At 38.4% G+C, this 24,734-nt stretch overlaps 1 protein-coding gene across 1 annotated transcript; it reads left to right on the top strand.

The window, feature by feature from the left end:
- The first annotated feature begins 1,084 nt into the window (after nucleotides 1-1,084).
- Nucleotides 1,085-24,734, top strand: LOC139313937 (vomeronasal type-2 receptor 26-like). The gene is made up of 6 exons (XM_070939427.1): nucleotides 1,085-1,168; nucleotides 18,892-19,085; nucleotides 19,214-19,502; nucleotides 19,907-20,731; nucleotides 22,177-22,306; nucleotides 23,830-24,734. The coding sequence occupies exons 1-6, from the start codon at nucleotides 1,085-1,087 to the stop codon at nucleotides 24,732-24,734; spliced, it is 2,427 nt and encodes an 808-aa protein (XP_070795528.1).

Genomic DNA, 24,734 nt, shown 5'->3' on the forward strand with positions numbered 1-24,734 from the left:
TCACAAGCTATCTCTTATCAGCAACAGGGCTGAAATCTGAACCGGTTTGCTACCGGTTTGCTGGCTGTGCAGTACGCACCAAAAGGAGGCTAGGTAGGTAAGTAGAACAGCAAGTGGGGGGGTCAGCTGTGGCACAGGTGATGGTTGGATCGTAGCTTTCTTTAACTACCGGTTCGACTGAATCGGTAGCTTTTTTTTATTACCAGTTTACCCGAACCGGTAGTTTTTATCGCTACTAGTTCGCCCAAACTGGAGCAAACCGGTAGCATTTCACCCCTGATCAGCCACTATCCCTCACGCTTTTAGTTTTCATTAATTCCTTTGTCCTCACTGAGGCCCCAGTGATCAATTTGGAAATAAACATAGACGTTTTAAGGATGTGAATATTTGTTTCCAGCATATTTCCCACTTTATTATCATCAAATAAAGCTTTAAAAATATGTTTGAGTTTAAAAATTTTAAAAATAGGTCAGTGTTTTTAAGCATGCTCATTTCCATAGATCTCTGAGGGTGTGTTGAGTTCCTACTAATTTTTACATTCAATCAAGTATCAGAGGGTTTTTTTCATAACAAATTTCTAGGATTTACATGAGGCTCATTATTTTACTCTCTACTAATTAATTGTGAGACATACTTTATTAATAAACAAGAATATATAAAGTAGACAATAGAACATTTGCAATAAATGTTCTATTGGTTTTAAATTTAGTTCATTCCAAGAAGCTAACCTGAGGATAAGCTTCACACAGGCTCCTTCCTAATTCCCAGAAAGGTAAACTGTGGAAAGAGGGAAGCACATTCAAACTTGCAAAGCGCTCTATTCAAAGTAGCCTTAGACTCATGTGGCTTTGGGTTCCTGGCATGCTTTTTATTGGCTGAAAGCCCCCACACACACACACAAATGGTAGCATTTTATTAAAGGGATCCCTCATTTCATTGAGGCTCATCTTCTCTGCCCAAATGCACCAGATGGGCAGAAACATCTGGAGACAGGTGATCCTTCAAATAACCGTCAGGCCCCATGAAGGACTGTGTAGATGACAACCAGCTCCTTGAATCACACCTGGGAGGCAACTGGTAGCCAATGGAGCTCTCGGGGCAGCAGGGATACATGGACACAGGGAGATGCGCCTGTTATACAGCTCACACAGCTTCAGTTTGCACCAGGGTGACTTTTCTGACTTAAACCAGTTTCATCACTCAGCTTTCCAGAACTTCCCTGAATGTCACCCAAACTGCCCTTCAGGTTGTCTTTGGACACGGTGGTCCTGCTGGGGTCTTTGTGCCAAACCACCTGAAGATTTCAAGATTAAAATCCCCCCTTTCAATGGCATGGAACTGAAATCCAACGGCACCGAAATTTCTAATATCAGCAGATTTGAGACCTCTGTCATTTCTCTGTTCTGGAATTCCCATCAAGAGTTGGGAAAATGGCAGGATCTCATGTCATCAGTTCTGCAACCAACGGACTTTTCCCAAACTTTCTAATCCTGATTGTGGGTTAAAGCAAAGGGGAGGGGGAGCTGCTGAGGAGTTCTAAAAAGAGTCCACAGAGAGGGAGGTGGGAGAGGGGCAGAGGAAGGCAGTGAAGGAAAAGCCTCTCCCCCTTCTGTGCAAAAGGGAATGGAAAGAAATTCCAAGGGAGGAATTTCAGACATCATTCATAATCTGGGTCTAGTTGTGGCATGCAATGCCCTGTAGCAACATTCTGGGACATTGAAAAAGTTTCTGTTCAGGATGTGAAGAGTCTGTAGTTATTTTCTCATCCCTCTTCCTGGTTCGTGCAGTAATACAGATCCTCAGTGGAAAGCAGGATGATTGCAATTGTTTTTTCTGCAGTCCTGACTACTGGTTGAAATCTGTATCTATCCTGTTTGGTTGCTGTGCCAAACCAGACAGTTCCAGAAATACAAATGACAGACTCAATAATTCCCCTGAAGAACTGAGATCGTCAGCTCCTTGGGCAGTCTGAGCTTCCTGAGTCGACACAAGAAGAACATTCTTTGCTGTGCCTTTTTAGTGATGGTTCCAATGTTAGATGTCCATTTCAAATCCATTATTCCTTGTCTGGCCTTCAGGTGCCTTGGAAAACAGCTTGAGCCCCTCCTCTCTGTGGCAGCCCTTCAAATATTAGAATACTGCTATCCTGTCTCCCCTGGTCCTTCTCTTGCCTAGACTAACCAGGCCCAGTTCCTGTCATCTTCTTTGTATGTTTGAGCCTCCAGTCCCCTCATCATCTTGGTTGCTCTTCTCTGCATTTTTATTTTCCCTAGCTTCACCAGCTGTTTTCTATTTGTTAGATAGATCTGCTTTCTATTTGTTAGACCTCAGATACATGACTGCGAACAATGCACAATAAAAGAAAGAATAAAGGAAACAGTTGAAACAATTAACACAACATTAAACACCAATATAAATAAAACCGAGGGGAGATGGACTCTTTGAAGGCAAATGTACGTGTCCCAGGATAATGTTGCAGGATCCAGCAGGACTAGAACCTCCAAATTGTTTAATGTACTTTGCATCCTTTGGAACTTCCCAATGCTCTTCAAGGGCAGAATTACAATAATCCATTCAGGAGATGACCAGGGCATGTATAACTGAGACTGGAACCTCTATACCACCAAAGTCTCCAGGCAATGGGACACAATATCAACAGCATTGTCTGAACTCACAACATTGTTGTGGACTGAAGGACCAGAGATCTATGGATGAGTACAACCAGGAGCTGACGATAGCTCACCCCACAGAAGCTTCCAGTAGATGTTAAAAAGAAATGGAGAGAATACGGAATCCTCTGCCATCCAACATAATGTCCGCAAATTGAGTCATGGCAACTGGACCTCTTTTCTGTTTGGCTTGAAGCATTTCACTGCTTAATCCAAGTAGCTTGGATTATGCAAGTTGGTTGGAGGAATCCCACCTACGTCCTCCCTAATCAGAGTAACTCATTCGGTGAGTAGGCAGAGTCTTCTTTTTGGGGGGGGGAAAAGCTTTTTCAGTTTTATTTTTTTATATACATATAATATAAAGTGTACATTTTCTTATACATAATTAATCATATATGTATATATTTTCCTTAAAGAAAGCATTAAAATAAGTCATTTTAATTACATTCAGAGTTGCTCTTCTACCTTTTCTTCCCTCTTTTCACAACAAGCCTTCTTCTTCTTCTCCTCCTTTCTTTTCCTTCCCAACCTCCTCTCCTCTCCTACTTTCTCCTTCCTCCTCTCCTCCCTCCCTTCTTCCCCTCCCTTTCCCCCACTCCTCTCTTCTTTCCCCCTTCTGACCTTCTCTCCTAGTCCTGTCCCCTGTCCTTCCTTCCTCTGCTTTTCCCTTCCGTCTTTTCCTCTCACTCCCTCTCCTCTTCCTCCCCTCTCCTCCCCTCTCCTTTCTATCTTCTTTGTTATATAAAATTCTTCTTGTTTGGTATCTGAGCAGTTCCTATATTCTAATCATATATACTTTCTTTCAATTTCTTTTCAAATTTATTCTCTCTATCAATATTATCATCATAATTGCACATTATTCTTATACTCTTCTTCCCCTCCCCCACCCTGTTTTTCAATTTTTCTCTGGTATCATCTAGTTTTCTATTTCTTTTTTATTCTCTCCGTCATTTACCCTTCTATTATCTCCCTCATTTATCTGGAGATAATGGACATCCTTGTCTACTTCCTTTTCTTATATCTACTTTCTCTGTCATTTCACCATTCATTATTACTTTTGATGATTGGTCTTTATATATAGTCTTAATCATATTAATAAATCTATCCCCAAAATCCATCTGTTGTAATTGTAGGATCATAAATTGCCAATTCACATTGTCAAATGCTTTCTGTGCGTCTAGGAATAACAATGCCATTCGTTTCTCTGGATGTGCCTCATAATATTCCAATGTATCCAGTATAATTCTTGTATTATCTCTAATTTGTCTTTTAGGCAGGAAACCATTTTGATCTAAGTGTATAAATTCATTTAACAACCTTTTCAATCTTTCTGCCATAATTGATGCAAATATTTTATAGTCTGCATTTAAAAGTGAAATTGGTCTATAATTCTTTATTTGTTGTAAGTCTGTTTCTTCTTTTGGTATAAGGGTTATGTATGCCCCCATCCATGAATTTGGTACCTTGGCTTCTATTAATAGGTCATTAAATAGTGGTAGCAGTATATCGTTTAAAACATCCTGTAGCTTTTTATATAATTCTGCTGGTGTCCCATCTGGTCCTGGGGCTTTTCCATTTTTCTGTTTTTTTTAATTCCCTCCATCAATTCCATCATTGATATTCTTTCTTCCAGTGCTTTTTTAAATTTTTCTGGTATTTTAGGAGTCTTTACTTTTACCAAAAATTGTTCTACTTTTCCTTCTGGTATCTGTTTTTGTTTTATACAGTTTCTTATAGTATTCCTCAACTATTTTTTTCTTTTCCTCATTTCCCTTTTGGGCTGATAATTGGCTTATCAATTTCCCTTCTTTTTCCTTCTTCATCCAATATGCTAACCATCTTCCTGGTTTATCTGCGTTTTCAAAAAAATTATGTTTTGATGCTTTTATTTTCCTGGCCAAATCTTCATTTTCTATTAAATTCCATTTATGTTTTGTCAAATCCTGTAGGTTTTTGGATTTTTTAACTTGTGCAGTTCTTTCTCTAACTTCTTATATTTCTCCTCTAAATTCTCTTGAGCTTGTCTATTCTGTTTATTTCTTTTTCCTGTATAATGATAGATGAACTAAGCCAGCAGGATGCGCGGAGGAAAAGAAATTTAAAGGAGAAACAATATACATTTTATTCAAATAGACATATGTCATGGTCTAGAATAGATATGATGTGGATGTCACTAGATTCAATATCTAAGATAGATAACATTGATATAGAAGCAAATATATGGACAATCCAATAATGACGATATGGAAAGGACAGAGAAAAAGAACGAGATGGACACTAAATCAAAGTTTATTAAATGAGAAAGACTTTATACAATATATGGAAAAAGAATTGACTTTTTTCTTTAAAGAAAATAGAAAAGAAGATACATCATTGCAAAATGTATGGGATACTAGCAAAGCATATATAAGGGTTTGGCAATGACTTATACAGGCAGAGTCTCATTCAGAGTAGTGGCTCCCAAATCCTTTCCCCTGGATGGGTTGTTATATGTGGCCTCCACTCCTAAGCTGTCCCCCATTTTTTAATGCTGCTCTTGCATCGGTCCCCAGGAAGCTCAAGACCTCTTCACAGGTGCTGCAGGATCTGCAGGTTCACAGGTTTACCTGGATGACTGAGAATCTTCCTGAGACACCCCACTTATTAGGGGCCAAGGACTGGTAGGAAGGGAAAGGAACCAGCACAATGCAGTGCCGCCCACTCCCGTTTCATTCAGCTGATGCAAAAGGCTACCAGGGTCAGTGATGCTGAAGGCCATTGAGAAGCCATAAATGTATTAGCAGTTTCCTGCGTGTTACAACTTTTCTTTCTCCTGGTTTTTTTCCCCATCCTCCAGTCTCTCCGACCGCCCATTTTTAATCTTTATTTTCACTGTATTTTACGTTATAATAAACCTGTATTGGTTTATTACCAATAAACCAATTTTAAAAAGAAAGAAAAACAACCAAGGATTTTGGCTCAGTTTCTCTCCTCCAACCCACACTGACCGGAAACAGCTTCAGAGTAAGGAGAGAAGCAAAGAAAACCACGAACCCTTTTCTATTAGCCCAGATGGCCAAAGGTCTCCTGTGTCCATAGTGAAACTGACCACCTGAAGTTGGAACTTTTCAATTCAGGCATCTCCTCCCTGATATAGAACTTTGACTTTCTAGCACTTCAACAATGAAGAAGGTTGAAAAACATTGACAGCTGTGGGGTTAATCAGCTCATTCTCTCCGCACAGCTGGATCGGTGTGAGAATTGCTAACTTTTGACTATTCAGAAAAACTTTACTCAAGAATAAAGAAGTCATCTATTGCCCAAAGGAAACCTGAAAGGAAAAACCTTTGCCTTCACACATGCTGTAACCCTATTGCCTCTTTTATACTTATTCTTCAAGCACGAGGACCCAAAAAATTGATTGCATTGTTTGGTCAATCAACATTTGTGCAATTGAGTATCATTGGCATACAGATGATTCCAGACCTCAAACTGGGAAGCCTCACTGAGGCACCTTGGAAAGGAGGGAGTGGGCTCAATCTCTTTATTTGATTAATTTCACATTTCAACCCTGCCATTGAGACATAAGGAAACAACTTAGGGGACTGGAGGCTAAAACATATGAAGAACGGTTGCAGGAACTGGGCATGTCTAGTTTGATGAGAAGAAGGACTAGGGGGGACATGATAGCAGTCTTCCAATATCTCAGGGGTTGCCACAAAGAAGAGGGAGTCAAGCTATTCTCCAAAGCACCTTGAGGGTAGGACAAGAAGCAACGGGTTGAAATTAATAGAATAGAATCAAATAGAATTTTGTATTGGCCAAGTGTGCATTTCTTGGTGCATATGCTCTCAGTGTACATAAAAGAAAAGTTACGTTCATCGAGAATCATAAGGTACAACACTTAATGATAGTCAAAGGGTACAAATAAGAAATCAAATCATATTAGGAAACACTCAATATAAATTGTAAGGATACAAGCAACAAAGTTACAGTCATACAGTCATAAGTGGAAGGAGATGGGTGATGGGAATAATGAGAAGATTAATAGTAGTACAGACTTAGTAAATAGTTTGACAGTGTTGAGGGAATTATTAGTTTAGTGTTTAGTATTTGGGGAATACTACACACTGTTCTTGTGTCAAGTTGTTCTGGTGTGCAGTGCTCTATAGCAATACAATTTATTTATTTATTAATTAATCAAGGAGACAAGCAACATAGAACTAAAGAGAAATTTCCTGACAATTAGAACAATTAATCAGTGGAACAACTTGCCTCCAGAAGTTGTGAGTACTCCAACACTGGAAGTTTTTAAGAACAGATTGGATAACCTTTTGTCTGATGTGGTGTAGGGTTTCCTGCCTAAGGAGGGGGTTGGACTAGAAGACCAAGACTAAGGAGCCTTGGTAGTATAGTGGTTTAAAGCACCCTGTTATTAACACAGCTGCCTGCAATTCCTGCAGGTTCGAATCTTACCAGGCTCAAAGTTGACTCAGCCTCCCATCCTTTCTAAGGTAGGTTAAATGAGGACCCAGTTTGTGGGGGCAATAAGCTGACTTTGTATAAATATATAAAAGTATGAAGGCTATTGCTTAACGCATTGTAAGCCGCCCTGAGTCTCCGGAGAAGGGCGGCATATAAATCAAATTAAAAAATAAAAAATTTAAAAAAAATTAAAATTTTTTTTTAAAAAAAAGACCTCCAAGGTCCCTTCCAACTCTGTTATTCTATTCTAATTTCTTCCATTTAAACATTGGTAGGACTCCTCACACTTAGCAGGGTTGAAGTGATTGTCGCGTGCCCCATTTAGCACTCAAACTATTGGAACAAACTGTGGCTCAGACCAAACTCCATCTTGTGTGCAGCTGCTCAGTTTCATGCAGGTCAAAAACTTAACTTCACCTTGACTCTCAAACTCTGTGGATTAGCAACAAGAGACACAAACATGTTTTTGCCCTTCTGGTAAGCAAGCAAAATCTAGTGCTAAGTGGGTAGGACAATTGCTTCTCCTTGCAATTATCAGAATAGTCGTTCTTAAGGTTATCTCCTGTGGATTCCAACATACAAAAATCTTCCAAGTTAAAACTTGCTTTAAACTATGTGTATGCGCTGAGTGTTCCCAGAGGGGGCAGGACAGGACAGCTTTCCTAGTCTTGCAAAGAGCAAACCTCTGGGCTGGTCTTGGTTTCCTCCTTGGTGACAGCCCAAACACAGGTAAGAGAAAGTATGGATGATATAAATTTGCCCAGAGGGCATCCAGGTTGCAGGGAGCGTCTCTCTACTGCTAAAGCTCTGCTGAGATTTCAAGTCTTCCCTGCAATTCAGCTTCTGCACAAACCTCGATTTCTGATCTAGGAGGGAAGGTGAGAAGAGGAATGGCTGGGCTGCCTCACTTCCTCCTCCTGCTGCTCTTCTGGCTCCTGCCTCCACTGGCTGCTAAGAGGATGCAAACTGGGTGTGTGTTGAAGAAGCTTTTCCAGAGTAAGAAGAACTGGAACTATTACAAGCCTGGTGATCTTACTATTGGTGGGAATTTAGCCATGGGATCTTTCCTCTCACCCACGATCCCAAACTTTCAGAAGGATCCATTCTGGCTTCCTGGTACCATTTCGTAAGTTTCACCTGATGGGGAAAAGTGATGTTAATTTTTTGCTCTGTTTCAGATTCAGGGACTCCTTTCAGAAATACCAATCCTGCAGATGTTTGCCATGTCCCAGTGTAGTTCTACTCTTTCTGCATTTCTCAATGAAGAGCCAAGATCATAAACTAGGTCAGAAATACAAATGAAGGGGAATATTCATGTCCCAGGATAATGTCCCAGGATCCCATCACTCAGACCAGAGGTTTTGTCTTCTGAGTTTTCAGACTTGTTTCTGGAGCCCATCATTTTTTCTTTTTCTTTTTCTTTTTTTTGCAAAAGCTTTTATTTTTTCCCTTTACAACAAACATTTCATTTTTCATTAATCAGTGTGTTGTTTGAGTACAAATTTTTTGTGTCATAATAGTTGCAGTTTACCATCGAATTCTTTATATACATCTATTCTTATTTTGACATTACAACTTAACATCTCTCCTAATATAACATTTCTCTTCCTAAATTATTTAATTTTATACTTTTTATCCATATTCATTTTCTAACCAATGATAAAATAACCTCCATATATTATAATAATCAGATTCTTCCTTCCCTTTATTGCTAGCATTAATCTACTCATTTCTGCACAGTCTACTATTTTCTTTCTTTTTTTTATAAAATATTTTTTATGAAACAGTTTGTCTTTTAATACAACACAAAAAACAATCACACATATATAAAAGCAAAACATGTCAAAATGTAACGTGTTGAACATTACATAATATTAATGGTAATTTCGTATCAACTTACATACTTTGCTTTTGTAGTTCTCTATTTTATCATTTCTATTTACTACTCAATAGTAGAATAATCGCATTACTCCAACACACACATATATATATATATATATACACATTATAATATTCATTTGTTCTTATCTACACATTTATATTCGTTTATATTTACCTCTCTTTATTTAATGTTGTTCAGTTACTTTAAGTTTCATCAATATTAAGTTAAACATTTCTTGTTCTGATTTCTATTTTCAAGCCAACTGTACATTTTATTCCATATTTCATAATAGTCCGAATCCTCTCTCTCTTTCAACTCCATAGTCATTTTATCCATCTCTGCACATTCTAAAATTTTCCTTATTACAGTTTCGTCTGACGGTATGTTTTTTTGTTTCCAATTTTTTGTGAATGTGATTCTTGATGCGGTAAGTATGTACAATATAATGCATTGAAGGTTTTTATTCATTTTCAGGTCCAGTATTCCTAATAAAAACAATACAGGTTTCATATCTATTTTTTGCTTTGTAATTTCTTCTAACCATTTTTGAATTTAACACCAATAGTTCCTTATGATGGGGCATGTCCACCACATATGGTAGAATGTTCCGGATTTATAGTTACATCTCCAACAATTAGGTGATAAATTGGGATACATTTTGGCCAATCTCACTGGTGGCAAATGCCACTTATACTGTAAAACGTTTTATAGAGGTTTTCTTTGTAGGTAACTGCTGTGGTGAGTTTGTAGTTCCTTTCCCATAGTTTGTCCCACTGTTCTAATTCTATGCTGTGGCCGAAATTCCTTCCCCAACTAATCATTTACAACTTCCTCCTCCATTTTATGTCTTAGTAGAAATTTATATAATTTTGTAATAATTTTTCCTGCTGTTCCCAATAAAATTTTATCCAACTCCAATTGTTTTTCATATATGCCGAATTGTTCTTGATCTTTTTTTAGTCTTGTTTTGATTTGTAGGTATGGCCACCATTCTATATTTATTCCTTGTATTTTCAATGTTTGCACTGATTTTAATTCTCCTTTCTCATCTAAAATTTCTGAGTACCTTACCATTTTACTGAGGTCTACTGTATTTGGGTGTGTCATTGCCTCCATTGTCAATAGCCAATTTGGGATTTTCATATAGTGGTGTTTTTTAATCTTTACCCACACATTGTATAGAGAATTCCTTATTATATGCGTCTGAAAATATGAATGTGTTTTATTTTTACCTTCCCATAGAAACCCATGCCAATTTAGTTGGAGATCGTGCCCTTCTAATACTAATATTCTTTTGTTTTTAAGTTGAATCCAATCTCTTAACCATGTCAGCACTGCTGCCTGGTAGTAGCGCTCCCAGTCTGGGAGACCAAAACCCCCATGGTTCCTACTATCTTTTAACAGCTTAAATTTAATGTGAGGTTTTTCACCTGCCCATATAAATTTAGATATTATTTTGTTTATTTGTTCGAAGAAATTCTTTTCTAATCTTACCGGTATCATTTGAAAAAGGTATAGCAGTTTGGGTAATATGTTCATTTTAATTGTTGAAATCCTGCCAATTAGTGATATCTGTAATTTGTTCCAATTTTCCAAATCTTTTTGTATTTGTTTTATCAGTGTATTATAGTTATCCTCTTTTATCATACTACATTTTGCTGACAGCCATATTTTTTATTTATTTTTTTAAATTTGATTTATATGCCGCCCTTCTCCGGAGATTCAGGGCGGCTTACAATGCGCTAAGCAATGGCCTTCATACTTTTGTATATTTATACAAAGTCAGCTTATTGCCCCCACAAACTGGGTCCTCAATTTACCCACCTTAAAAAGGATGGAAGGCTGAGTCAACCTTGAGCCTGGTGAGATTCGAACTCACAGTAATTGCAGGCAGCTGGATATTAAATGCTGCCTTTAGGAGGCATTAGCCTCCTACGCCACTCAGGCTCCCAGGTATTTAATTTTTTTAACTCTTAAAATTCCCATTTTCTCCTCTAGTTCTTCATTTTGTCTTTTGGTTAAATTTTTGATTATTATTTTAGTTTTCTCTTTATTTATTTTGAGCTCTGCCACTTTGCCAAATTGATTTATATCCTGTAATAGTATTAATCCTGTCTCTAAAGGCTCTTCTATAATAAATGCCAAGTCGTCAGCAAAGGCCTGTACTCTATACTCTTGTCCTCTAATTTTTAATCCTTTGATTTCCTGATTCTGTGTAATTTGTTGCAACAGTGTTTCTATTGGAAAAATAAATAACAGAGGAGATGGGGGCATCCCTCTCTAACTCCTTTTGTTATACTGAAACCTTCTGTTATTTCTCCATTCAATAGTATTTTTGCTTTCTGGTTTGAGTATATTGCTTTAATTGTTCTAATAAATTTCTCACCAAAATTGATTACTCCTAGTTGGTTAATTAAAAAATCCCAATTTAAATTGTCAAATGCTTTTTGTGTGTCTAGGAATATCAAAGCTGCCTGTTTTTCTGGATGTATTTCGTAATATTCTAGTGTATTCATTATCGTTCTTATATTATTATTTATGTGTCTGGTGGGTAGGAATCCATTCTGGTCTGGTTGTATGATTTTGTTTAGTATATGTTTCATCCTTTCTGCCATTATTGTCATGAATATCTTATAATCAGCATTCAGCAGCGAGATAGGCCTATAATTTTGGATTTTTTTCTTTTCCACATTGTCTTGGGAATTAAGGTTATCAGTGCCTCCATCCAAGATTTTGATATCATTGCTCGCTCTAGTATTTTGTTATATGTTTCTAATATTAAATTCTCCAGTGGTCTTTGTAATTCTTTGTAAAATTCCACTGAGATTTCATCTGGGCCCGGTGTTTTATTGCTTTTTTGTTTTTTGATTGCTGTTTTTACTTCTAACATCGTTATTTTTCTGTCTAATGTTTCTTTTATGTTTTCTGGTAGTGTTGGGAGGTTTTTCTGCTGTAAATATCTTTTAATGTCATCTTCCTCTATATTCTTCCGACTATATAGGTGTTGATAATATCTTACTGCTATATTTTCCTTTTCTTCCTTCTGATGGTGTGCTATCCCTTTTTCATCTTCTAGTATTAATTTCTTTTCTTTTTCTTTTTTTAATTTATAAGCCAACCATCTTCCCGGTTTATTAGCATTTTTAAAGTAGTTTTGTTTGGTTGCTCTAATTTTTTGCACTATTTCTTCTTGTGTAATTAGATTAAGTCTATGTTTAATTATCTCTTTTTCATCTCTAATTTCCTGGTTGTGGGGTTCTTTCTGCATTTTATCTTCTAATTTTCCCTATTTCTCTTGCAATTCTATATATTGTTTTCTTTTATTTTTATTACTTCGTATAGTATATGCTATTGTAAGACCCCGGACGTAAGCTTTAGTTGTGTCCCACAGGTTTTGTATAGTTGTTTGTTCATTCCAATTTTCCTGCAGGAAAAACCCTAAGTCTTTTTCTATTTGTTGAACGTAATTTTTTTCTTTTATTAGCCTTTGATTCATGGTCCATCTCTTTTTTCTTTTTTCCTCCCCCTTCCATTTGACTATTATCGGGTTATGATCTGTCTAGGTATTCAGTTTTATCTCTATTTCCGCTACGGTTTTTCCTGTTTCTGAATCCATCCAGACCATGTCTATCCGGGACATGAGTAATGTGGGTTGGAAAAATACGTATATTGATTTTTTTTTGTGGGTTAATTTCCTTCCAAATATCTTTCAGATTTAACTCTTGGGTCATTTCAAAGAACGTCTTTGGTAATGTTCTCCTTTCATAATTTTTTTTACTTTCTGATTTGTAGTCTTTTTTGGGATCAACCACCGCATTGAAATCTCCTAATAGGCATACATTACCTATTTCCAATTCTACAATTTGTTTATGTAATTTGCGGTAATATTCTTTCTGTTGTGTGTTTGGTGCATATATGACTCCAATTAATGTTCTTTTTTGTTTTATTAGTACCCCAATCAATAACGTTCTTCCCTCTTTATCCGCATATATTATATATCTTTTTTATTATTATTATTATTATTATTATTTTAACATTTTATATTTTAAATTACTAACATTACAAACAACATATACAATATTTCACCCTGTGCTATACATAAGAAAGGAAGATTTGGTTCTTCGGATATATCCTCATGATCGCCAAAATCCACGTTCTCGGGGTACAGGTACCGAAGCATCCAATTTTCCCAGCGCATAGTCCACAAATGGTTTCCAAATTTTACAGAAAATGTCTTCTTTATAGTCACCATTTCTAATTTTAATATCACATGTCATTTTATCATTTAAAGCTAATTTCCACATTTCACAATACCATTCTTCTATTCTAAAATTCACATCTAATTTCCAATATCTGGCTATTATAATTCTACCCATTATAATCATAATTCTAATCAATTCTTTCTCATATTTTGTTGGTTCTATTTCCTTAATTATCAACAGTAATATAGTTTCTGGTCTCAATATTATTGCTTTCCCCATCATTTCAAATATCATTTCCTCCAATTGTTGCCAAAACTTTTTAACTTTATCACATTTGTACCACATATGTTCATAAGTCCCTAATTCCATATCACATCTCCAACATTGTTTACTAATTTTTTTATCCATCAATGACAATCTTAATGGAGTCAAATACCATTTCCAAACAACCTTATAATTATGCTCTTTAATCCTTACAGATAAAGTCTTCATAATTCTACTCTTCCAATTCACGTTCCAATCTAAATCTGATATTTTAATATTAAGTTCTTTTTCCCAATTCATCTTCATCACCCTTTGTGGTTTTCCATCAAAATTTATAATCTTATATATCTTACTAACGAGTCCCTTTAGCCCAATTTCATCTTTCATAATTTGGAATACTAAATATTCAAATTCAGTTTTACTTCTACTTATCGAACAATTGTCCCTTACCTTCTTAGTCCATTTTTCTATCTGTATTTTTTCAAACCAGCCTAAACCCAATTTTTCAATGATTTCTTTTTTCCTCCTTTCATTTTCTGAAGTTTTTAACCAATCTATTATAGTTTGTATATTTTCATCTTCCATTACCCTATCACGACTTATATTAGTTTTAATCGGCCAATTTTCAATTGTCTTCCCTAAGAAAATTATATCTGGAATTAAAATTTTAACAAATTTGTTCCAAATTTTACTCAGTCCCTTTAACCAATAGCTATTAATTACACATTTTGATTTTGCTTTATCTAAAAACCATGTTGAGCCAAATCTCTTGATGTTCTTTAATTCTAAATCTCTCCAATGACTATCTTCACCTTTAAATATTTTTACCACAGTCCGAATAGCATAGGCCCAATAATAATTGAGTAGTTTGGGGATTCCTAATCCACCTTCCTTTTGATTTTGATACCACATTTTCTTCACTAATCTAGGTCTTTTCCCACCATTACAAAATTTATCCAATTTCTTCTGATATCCTTCAATATCTTTCTCTGACAAGTTTAACGGTAACATCTCAAATAAAAAATTAAACTTTGGCAACAACATCATCTTACACATTGCAATTCTACCAAACCAAGACAACTTTATCATTTTATATTTATCTATCTTTTTCTCAATTTCATTCATCACCACATCATAATTTAATTTTTTCATATATATTATATATCTTTTATATAGACTGCAATTCCTCTTTTCCTTACTTCTGTTAGGGCCAAAAATATTTTACCTAATTTAGGGGCTTCCAAAAGATTACCTTCTTCTTTTTTCATATGGACCTCCTGTAAACATATAATGTCTGTGTTTTGTTTTTGGAGTTTAGCAATTACTTGTCTTCTCTTTATCAGTGAGTTTAATCCTTTTATGTTAACCAAAAATAATGTCACTTCTTCCTCCATTCCACTACTTATTTGTCACCCTTACTTCTCTCCTTTGTCTCATTTCCTTTTGCTTTCTTGTTCTCGTTCCTTCTCTTTCCTGGGTCTCAGTATCATTTCTCTCTCTCGTATCTTGTTCCAGTCCCTTTTCCTCTAGCTGTTGTTCCTCTTGACTTTGGGTTTCCAGTTCTTCTCTGCTGTCTGATTCTTCCTCTATATATTGTGCATAAAATTCCTGAGCCTTATCCATTGTGTCTATCCTTATTTTCTTATCCTGCCATGTTATTAACAATCCTTCTGGGATTAATTATTAATTGTGTTGTAAGGAACTGGGAATCTCTTCATTTCTCTCTTATTCTCTTTGGTATCTGTTTGAGAGTTATGACCTCTCTTCCTTTGTAGGTCAATTGGTCATCCCTCGTTCTTCTATAAACTTCATCCCTGACCGCTCTTTTTGCAAACTTTATATGAATCTCCCGTGGTAGTCTGTGTCTCCTAGCATAGTTCATTTGCACCCTATATATTTCATAAACGTTGTTCCTTAATTCATTTTTATCAATTTATAGTGGGTCAGCTAGAATGTCTGTCATCAATTTGTGTAGGTCTTCATCTCTTATTTCTGTGATATTTGGAACCTCAGGTAGAAGGAAGATCTCTCTAATTCCAGATGAGTAATTGCCTCTACTAAGTCTCTGTTTGCTGCTGTCAATCTTTCTTCGGTTTCTTCTAGTTTCTTTTCAGTTTGATCCATTCTTACTTCTATCGCTTTTATTTTCTGTTCATTTTTAGTTATTGTATCTTGAATTTTTCCCATTCTATTATCCAGTTTCTTTATGTCTTCTTTTACTTCTCCTAATTCACTCTTCATATCCTCATGATTGTTTCTTATTGATTCCTGCGTTTTTATCATCAACTCCTGAATCATATTTAATGAAGATTGTAGACTTTGCAGGGTTGGTGTTGGTCCTGGTTTTTCACTGCACACCGTATCTGTAATTAACTTTTGCCCTGCTGGAGAAGCTGTCATTGACATTGGGGTTTTTTGCCACTTTAGTTACTGTGGATGTATTTGACATTTTTAAACTTTTGAAAAAATTATTCCACAATACCATCAATTGTCACCTTTTTCACTCTAAACCTTCCTTACAATAATAATACAGTGTTAACATCCAAATTCTTAAAATTTCTTATACCTATGAGTAAATATAGGGATCTCTATGTATACAATTATTAATCAACAGTAGGTATTTAAAACTAGTTAATTCATTTAAATATACATAAATCAATCAAAAGTTTGAAATCAGAAAAAGCAATATGTTTCTATAAACTATTAAAGTTTAGAGCTAATTATTCAATGTATATTTCTCAGTGGTAGGTCTCTTTCAGGCTTATCTAAGTATTTAGAATATACAGTAAAAATTTGAAATATCCGGGGTATTCACAATATACAATTCTTTAAGAAGAGGTCTCCTTCAAAGTCATTTAAGTTACCGCAGTTTTTTTTCTTCAGTCTCTCTGTTCACTCTGCAACTTCCTTGTTTTCAGCTTCCAGAATGGTGGAATCACCACTTCAATCACCACTGTAGCCTTTTCTTTCCTCCTGCTGGGTTTCACTACAGGTTTTTGTCTCTCGAAACCCTGTTTCCAAGGTATCAACTGTTCAATCCACACTCACAATCGCTTTCCCTCCTCACCAATCCACAACAATCCCGTCTTCTTCCTTCTCCGCTCCACCGCTAAGGCGCCGCCACCTCCACCTCGGAGACTCACTTCTATTCAGTAGTTTTTGTAAATCCCATCCACCAGAGAGATAGTTCGGTGTCCCACATTTTTTCTTTTTCCTATCCGCCGATACTTCTGCTGCTTCTCACTTTCTGCTTCCTCTCACATCTTTGTCGGGCCGCCACATCTCTGGACCTCGCCTTGACAGCTGGTCTCTTCTACGCCGGTTTTCAGGGCTCTCACCCTTCGTAACCGGGGATGGCTCCTCTCCCTGTCACCCCTGGATGTTCCCCTCACTATAGCTGTCCCCTCCAAGGACCTGCTTTGCCGTTACTGGCTTCCAAAATGCAGAAAATCAGGCAGGGAGAATGGAGTTTACCCCAGAAGCCCCATCTACTATTCTCTTATTCACCTTTTCATCTTTAGGGATTTCTTCAATTTTCCAATTTTGTGCAAATACAATTCTAGCCTCAGTTATTACATGAATAATCAAATATGCATTTTCTTTACTATATTTCCCTGGTAGGATACCCAACAAGAACAATTCAGGTTTTAAATCAATGTGTTGCTGTGTCATTTTCTCCAACCACATTCGAATTCTTGCCCAATATTTTTTCGCTTCTATATATGTCCACCACAAATGAAAATACGATCCTGGTGTTTGAAGCATTTCCAACATTTGGTTGATTTGTCTTTAAACATTTTTGCCAATCTTTCAGGTGACATGTGCCATCTATAAAACATTTTAACTTTCTCTAACTTTCTCCCATACTAATAATAAAGCATTTCTTATACAGTATAATGTCTTTGAAAATAACCATGTATCTTTTTTCCCCGTACCATAAGAAGGCATGCCAACCCAACTGTAAATCATGTCCCTCCAATGTTAATAACCTTGTATTTCTTAGTATAATCCATTCTTTCATCCATGATAATTGTGGAGTTGGGATCGTAGAAACACCCAGGAGCATAGAAGAGTTTAGAGGCAGATGCATAAATAAATGTCTTAAACGTATTTATTCATATGATAAATCATATTAACTATGTACAACAGAGATCAAGTCTCATGAAGAGCAAACATGAAAAGAGAGAGATGGAGAGAGCGCAAGATGGAAAAGGTTGGAGGGGGTTTTATACTCAGGGTAAGCCCCTCCTTTTCACACAGGGGTGGAGACACTCTCTGCCTCCACTGGTGTCTATATGACACATGTGCCAATGGCTTGCAGATACTTGACAATAACACTGCTGCTTGATAATATAATTCCCAAACCCTCGGTAACCCAAACCCTCTTCTGATTCTTGCATCTTGTGACATTTTTGAATTAATTCTCACTTTTTTCCTTTGCCATATATACTTCCCTATTATTTTATTAAGGCTTTCAAAGTATTTATTTCTCTAACTTTATTGGGATTGTTCAGAATAAAAACAGCAATAAATGGTAAAATATTCATCTTAATTGTTGCTATTCTTCCTATTAAGGATAATTGCAAATTCTTCCATCTCTCCAAATCTATCTCAATTTGTCTTATCAATTTATAGTAATTCTCTTCCTTTTGTCAAGGTTCCAAGCAACACCCCCAACGAAATCAAACTCCGAGGCTTGAAGTTCCTCAGAGCTAACTTTTATTAGAGATGTCATAGTGGCACATCTGGGAAAACCCGAATCTGAGAGCTTTCAGGTTTTCTTCACCCAAAACAAAGTTCAAGACTTTGCCCCCATTACTCACATGTCCACCACATATCCAATCATTTCCAGTCAGGAACAAAAGATATCCTGCTCTTTTTCTTGGCACACCAGCCGAGCACCTTGGCCTTGACTTTTTACAAAAAATTTCATTATGGCTACACTCTACTCATTCTTATGCTATAGCCCCTCCCAACTTTCCATGGTAGGATTGTGGCAGGCCTGGAGCCTGAAGGCACGAAGGTAAAAAGACGGCTTCTAGATCTGCCACCTTTATCGTTACACATCTTGCTGTTAATTGAATTCCTAAGTATCTTACTTTTTTGGAAATCTAAATATTTAACTTTTCCCTTAACTCCCTTTTCTCTTTCTCTATAACATTTTTTACTAATATTTTCATTTTGTCTTTATTAATTTTCAACCCTGCCACTTCACCAAGATGATAAACCACATAAAAACTAAGGACAACAAATTTAAAACTGTGCTAGTCAAGTGAAAAAGTTGATATTAATTTGGACAGAAAATCCTGGTATAAAATGCAAAGCACCAGGAAGAAGAACTCGATTTTGGAATCAGCAGTGCTGATGAATAATGGCCTTCAGTAAATCGATGCTGTGACTCTCACTGCAGTCTGGTGCCCATCAACAGTTACCAGACCTGAAGAAGCTGCTCCAAGAGACGACCAAGTTGACTAGGGTGGAAGAGGAACATCTGAGAAGGATTAGAGCCACTGGAGCAAAGGGAGGGGGGAGGAAAGAGTCCTATAAAACAGTCTGTAATATGGAGACGGAGGCCCTGTATCATTTCTCACTAAGCCCTACAAGGTTAATTAAAGAGCATCCTTTTTAGAGCTGGGACTTGCTATTCAAACCAACATCAAACATTTGGCAAGAGAAACTCCAACAGCAAACCCAAGTTCCCTGTAATGTTCCCCATGTTTTTCTTACTCCAGGCAAATCCGCAAGAATTACCAACAGTTCCTGGCCTTCATGTTCACAGTCAGAGAGATCAACAAGGATTTGGCTCTCCTCCCCAACATCACCCTTGGATACCAGATTTTTGGCTATTATCGGACTAAGATGAATTCCATAAACAGCCTCTCTCTACTCTCCACCATAAAGAAAATGGTTCCAGGTTACAAATGTGACAGGCAGGACCCTCTGCTCTCTGTCATTGGAGGTGACAACCCCAAATCCTCGAGTCAAATGGCCTCCATCTTCAGCATCTTCAAGGTCCCACAGGTAAGGAGGCTCCTTTGGATGCAGTTATGGAGTAGACAAACAACAGGATCACTCCCAGAAGCCAAGGAGGAGACCAAAGGGGGTTTGAGGGACACATGAAGACTATGTGATGTAGTTGAATTCATTTTTATATTTTATGTTTCACAATATAATAACCGCAGAGAGAGGTCATTCTGAAATGCTGTACTTGCCAAGAGGAATTCCTTCAAGTGTAGCCACCATTTCAGCTCTTCAGAACTGCTAGTTCTTTCTAGGGAGGGAAGACTCTTAAGGGTGTTGACCAAAGGGTTGATCATGTTTCATGAGTGGTGGGGGCAATGAACCAGGCAATGGTGACACACACACCCTAGAAGCCACCATCAAAGTTTACTTTGTCTTTGAAAGAGGAATCTCTCTTTCTGCAGCTCGGGGTTGGCTTTGAGATCCCTCAGGAATACAGGCCAGTGTACCCTTCCTTCTTCCGGATTAATCCCAGTGAATTCCCTGAGTGTGTGGGGTTAGTCCAGCTGCTCCTGCATTTCCAGTGGAACTGGGTTGGGCTGGTGACCTCTGAAGATGACACTGGAGAACGTTTCATCTCATCTCTGATGCCGATGCTGGAGGAGAAGGAGATCTGCCTGGCCTTCAATGAAAGGTTGGAATTTGAAAGCTTTGATCTCATGAGGATGACATTGTATTCCAAAATTTGTATTAAAGCTGAAGTCATTATTCTGTATGGAAACTCCCCTACCATAGCAAATTTAATGATGGTTCTCAGTGACTTGAACTTTGAAGAGATGCCACATCGGAATGTTTGGATCCTAAGTTCTAATTGGAAATTTACTGTAATAGGAAACTTCTTGAAAGTTGTAAAGCCTTTGCATGGAGCTTTACAGTTTAGGGACCACACAGGAGATGTCTCAGACTTCAGCCATTTCCTCCTGTCTTTAAACCCCTTGAACCAGAAAGAGGATTTATTTTTCCAGAATTGGTGGAAAGATCTCTTTAACTGCATTATCCCCAAACTATGGCCGTTTCCTATGTCCCTATTTGCAAAACCATGTACGGAAAAGGCAAAATTACAGAATCTGCCAGCTTTCATTTTTGAAATGAGAATGACAGGTGAAAGCTACAACATCTACAATGCCATTTATGCTGTGGCCCATGCACTGCATGCAATGCATGGATCAGGAGGTCGACCAACTAAATTGAGGCTTGGAAAGAGGATCTCCAACGTCCATGCATGGCAGGTAATCTCTCTGACTTTTCACAGATCCTTAGAGAGGAAACTTCTGTATATAATTCTTCAACTACTGATGCTATAGCAATAGCATTTAGACTTATATACCACTTTACAGTGACTTACAGCCCTCTCTAAGCAGTTTATAGAGTCAGCCTCTTGCCCCCAGCTATCTGGCTCCTCATTTTACCAACCTCAGAAGGATTGAAAGCTGAGTCAACCTTGAGCCTGGTGGGATTTGAACTGCCAAATTGCAGCAGCCAGCAGTCAGCAGAAGTAGCCTGCACTACTGCACTTTAATCACTGAGCCACCGAGGCTCTCATATCATTGCATCTCAGAACAGACTAAAGTAGCAATTGTTAAAAAATATATGAATTAAATATATACATGTTTTGTTGAAAAGGGATAGAGGGGGCAAAGGAGAAGTAACCTAAACTGGTTGAGCATAATTTCCTTAGAGGGAAGATCTTCATATGTGGTCCTGAAAGATCTTCAACACCGCCCTGAGTTTCGGGTGGTGACCAGGGTGGGAGGGGTCAGCCTTGAGCAGGATGATATACATTATTTAGCCATTCAAACCCCCGATTGTTCCTATCTCAACCAATGAGAACTTAGCATCCAGATATTCCAAGATGGCATTGCTTCTCAGACATACAAGATGGTGGCCATCACAGAAGGATAGAAGCCATAATGTCTGTTTCTGCCTTTGAGCCAAGGATTCCAATTTCAGAAGGTCTCTTTTCTTTCAGATCCTTCCCTATTTGAGGAAAGTCCACTTCAACAACAGTGCTGGTGAGGAAATCTCCTTCTCAGAAGATGGACTGGGATCTCCTCGTTATGATCTTCTGAACTGGCTTCTCCTCCCCAATCAATCTTTTGTCTCAGTGGAAGTTGGACAAATAGATCCCAGGGCTCTTCCAGGCCAGGATTTCACCATTAACTCCAATGCAATTGTCTGGGTGACAGAGGTGAGCTGGAAGAAAATGTCGTAACTTTGGGGAAGGAATCACTCTTTCCTGATGATGCTGAATGTCCTTCTAACCTGAAAACAGGTCTATAAAATCAGAAAATGTTTTCAAAATTAATTGAAAAATCTGCTTTTGAGGCTAATAAATTTGCGAAAGGTCCAACCTCTGCTTGAAACCCAAGATGCAGTTAAGATCAGGCAGAGATTTCCATGGACCATTCCTTTGTTTGAGAAAAGCTGTAGCTCAACGTCACAAGACTTCCTTTGCAGGCTGAGCTTCGAGATCCAACGTTCAGCATCCATTGGTGGGTCAGGAGTGCCAGAGGTCTGAGTCCCCCCCCAGGGGGCTTTTTCCTGGTTTCTCTTAGACCCTGGTCAGCTATTTCTGATGAAGACCTTCTGAACAGAGAAATGGGAATGTGGAAATGGATACGTGAAGCATGTTCATTGCTGCAGCCACTGCAAGCGTTTCTCTTTTTTCTTTTAGAAAGTGCCCTTTGCCAGGTGTGGCATGAAGAGATGCCAGGCAGGAGAGAGGAGGAGAGTTCCAGCGGGCGAGAGGGTCTGCTGCTACCAATGTGCTTCTTGTCCAGAAGGAACCATCTCTAATCAGAAAGGTAGAGCACACTTCTAATGTAGACCTTCCAGGATCTAGAAAGCCATTCAGCAGATCTAAATTTTAGTTTTGTCATTGTTGGTAGGATTGAGGTTCTTCATACTTTTCAACAGAAACTCTCATTTGATGGATCTAAGTCCTGCCAGGATCTAAGTCCTTCCCCCACAGGACTCCTTTCTGCTCTTCAACAATTTCATGTGGTAGTTTCAGGGAACAACATCTGGGACCTCTACTAGCTTTTCCACTCCTGCTGTCACATCCCATCAGCTGGCAATCTTTTTTCTGAAAGTCCCAAGCTTTGTTTTTTATTGTTTAGGGCAGGAGTTCTGTACCTCACACCCCTAGAACGCTTCCGATATATTCTCACATCCCTTACAAAAATAAATAATCATATGCATATAATTTGCATATAAACTATAATTTTGAAACTTCTAAAGTTTTTGCGCCCCCTGGAATATCATCTTGCACCCCAGGTTGGGAACCCCTGATTTACGGAGTCCTTCTTCCATCAGAACTATTCAAGAGAATGGATAGACCTGTCAGAGAAAGTGGAGATCCATCTATCTATGTCTGTTAGCTCCCAGGAGTCTCCTTAGACACCTTAGACAAATTCACCTTGTGTGTCCAATCACACTTGCCCAATAAAGAATTCTACTTCTATTCTATTCTATTCTATTCTATTCTATTCTATTCTATTCTATTCTATTCTATTCTATTCTATTCTATTCTATTCTATTTGTTCAGCTCTGGCTGAATGGTGGAGAATTCAGTTCCAAGAAGGTTCCACGCCCATTTTCACCCTGATTCTACTGACTCTGAGGGCACAGATAAACCTCCAAGAGGCCATTCGCCCAGACACTGTTTGACCTGGGCCTTTGGCTGCCCAGGACAAATGGCCCTCCGCCAATTGGGTGGTGGCAGCAATGGTGCTGGGGGAGCTGCCTTAAGGGGCTGTGGGGAGGCAGCAGGCCATTCAATCAGTGGCAGGCAGGGGGAGAGAGCAAGAGGTGTGGTGGTGCACAGCTTCTGGCATTGCAGGGAGGGAGATGATGGCTATTTGTTACGTGCAGCCAAAGGCCCAGGTCAAACAGTATCTGGGTGAATGGGGGGAGGGCCAGAGGTCCATTGGCTGTGGAGAATGGTCAGCAGATGGCCAGCAGAGGAGGAAAGCTGGCTGTCAATCGGCTGAAGTGAGTGGCTGGGAGCGAAGGGGGCACTGCCAAGGGTCAGAGCCTAAATGTCCCATTCAGCTGCAAAGGGCCTTTTTTCCAACAAACTGACCAGGTCAGCTGGAGCTGAACAGATCCTGATCTCTGGGTAAAGTATTCCCAAGGTCATTGAAATGAAGGATGATTTCCCATTTTTTTGATGCGCCATAAAGTGCACAGTGGGTCATTCCCTCAAGAGCTTTGTGCATTGTCCACTATAGAAAAGGGAAGAATTGAGTTACTCGTGAGGAAATGATAATATTCGTGGCAGATGCCCCTGAAATCCTTTATCTAATCCTTTGACTCTTGATTTCAGATGCAGCTCTCTGTGACCCTTGCCCCAAAGACCAATATCCCAACAAGGACAAGGACCAATGTATTCCCAAGAAGATCCACTTCCTCACCTATCAAGAGACCCTGGGATACACTTTGGCTTCTCTATCACTTTTCCTTTCTCTCCTCACATCTTCAGTTCTGGTGATTTTCCATAAACATCACGATACACCGATCGTCAAGGCCAACAACCGAGATCTCACATACATCCTCCTGGTCTCCCTCCTGCTTTGCTTCCTCTGCTGCTTCCTCTTCATTGGTCGACCCACAAAGCTCACCTGTCTCTTCCGACAAACTGCCTTTGCCATTCTCTTTTCCCTCGCGGTTTCCTCTGTCTTGGCAAAAACTGTCATGGTGGTTCTGGCCTTCATGGCCACCAAACCAGGAAACAAGTCAAGGAAACTCTTAGGAAAACCACTGACCAACTCCATTGTCTTAGCCTGTCCCCTGATCCAAGCACTTCTTTGTGCCACATGGCTGGTAACCTCTCCCCCATTTCCAAACTTCGACTTCCACTCCTTGGTAGGAGAAGCCATCTTGGAATGTAACGAAGGCTCAGCTTTGATGTTTTATGCTGTCCTTGCCTACCTGGGCTTCCTGGCCAGTGTCAGTTTCACAATGGCCTTTTTGGCTAGGAAATTGCCTGACAGCTTTAACGAAGCCAAATTCATTACTTTTAGCATGCTGGTCTTTTGCAGTGTTTGGATCAGCTTCCTCCCCACCTACCTGAGCACCAAAGGGAAGTCCATGGTGGCCGTGGAGATCTTCTCCATCTTGGCCTCTGGGGCTGGTCTCTTGGCTTGCATCTTTTTCCCCAAATGCTACATTATCCTACTGAGGCCCCATCTGAATTGTAGAGAAAATATAATGAGGCACAAGAATTTGTGA

The sequence above is a fragment of the Pituophis catenifer genome, unplaced genomic scaffold (genome assembly GCF_029215685.1).
Source record: "Pituophis catenifer annectens isolate HBS135680 unplaced genomic scaffold, rPitCat1.0.hap2 SCAF_1, whole genome shotgun sequence".
Classification (NCBI taxonomy): Eukaryota; Metazoa; Chordata; class Lepidosauria; order Squamata; family Colubridae; genus Pituophis; species Pituophis catenifer.

What these genes read in the sequence shown, in the direction of transcription:
- LOC139313937 (XM_070939427.1), top strand. Translation starts at nt 1,085, where the DNA reads ATGGAGCTCTCGGGGCAGCAGGGATACATGGACACAGGGAGATGCGCC. An exon ending in GCATCTTCAAGGTCCCACAG is followed by an intron (nt 19,503 to 19,906) that starts GTAAGGAGGCTC and finishes CTCTTTCTGCAG; the next exon opens with CTCGGGGTTGGCTTTGAGAT. An exon ending in AACCATCTCTAATCAGAAAG is followed by an intron (nt 22,307 to 23,829) that starts GTAGAGCACACT and finishes TCTTGATTTCAG; the next exon opens with ATGCAGCTCTCTGTGACCCT.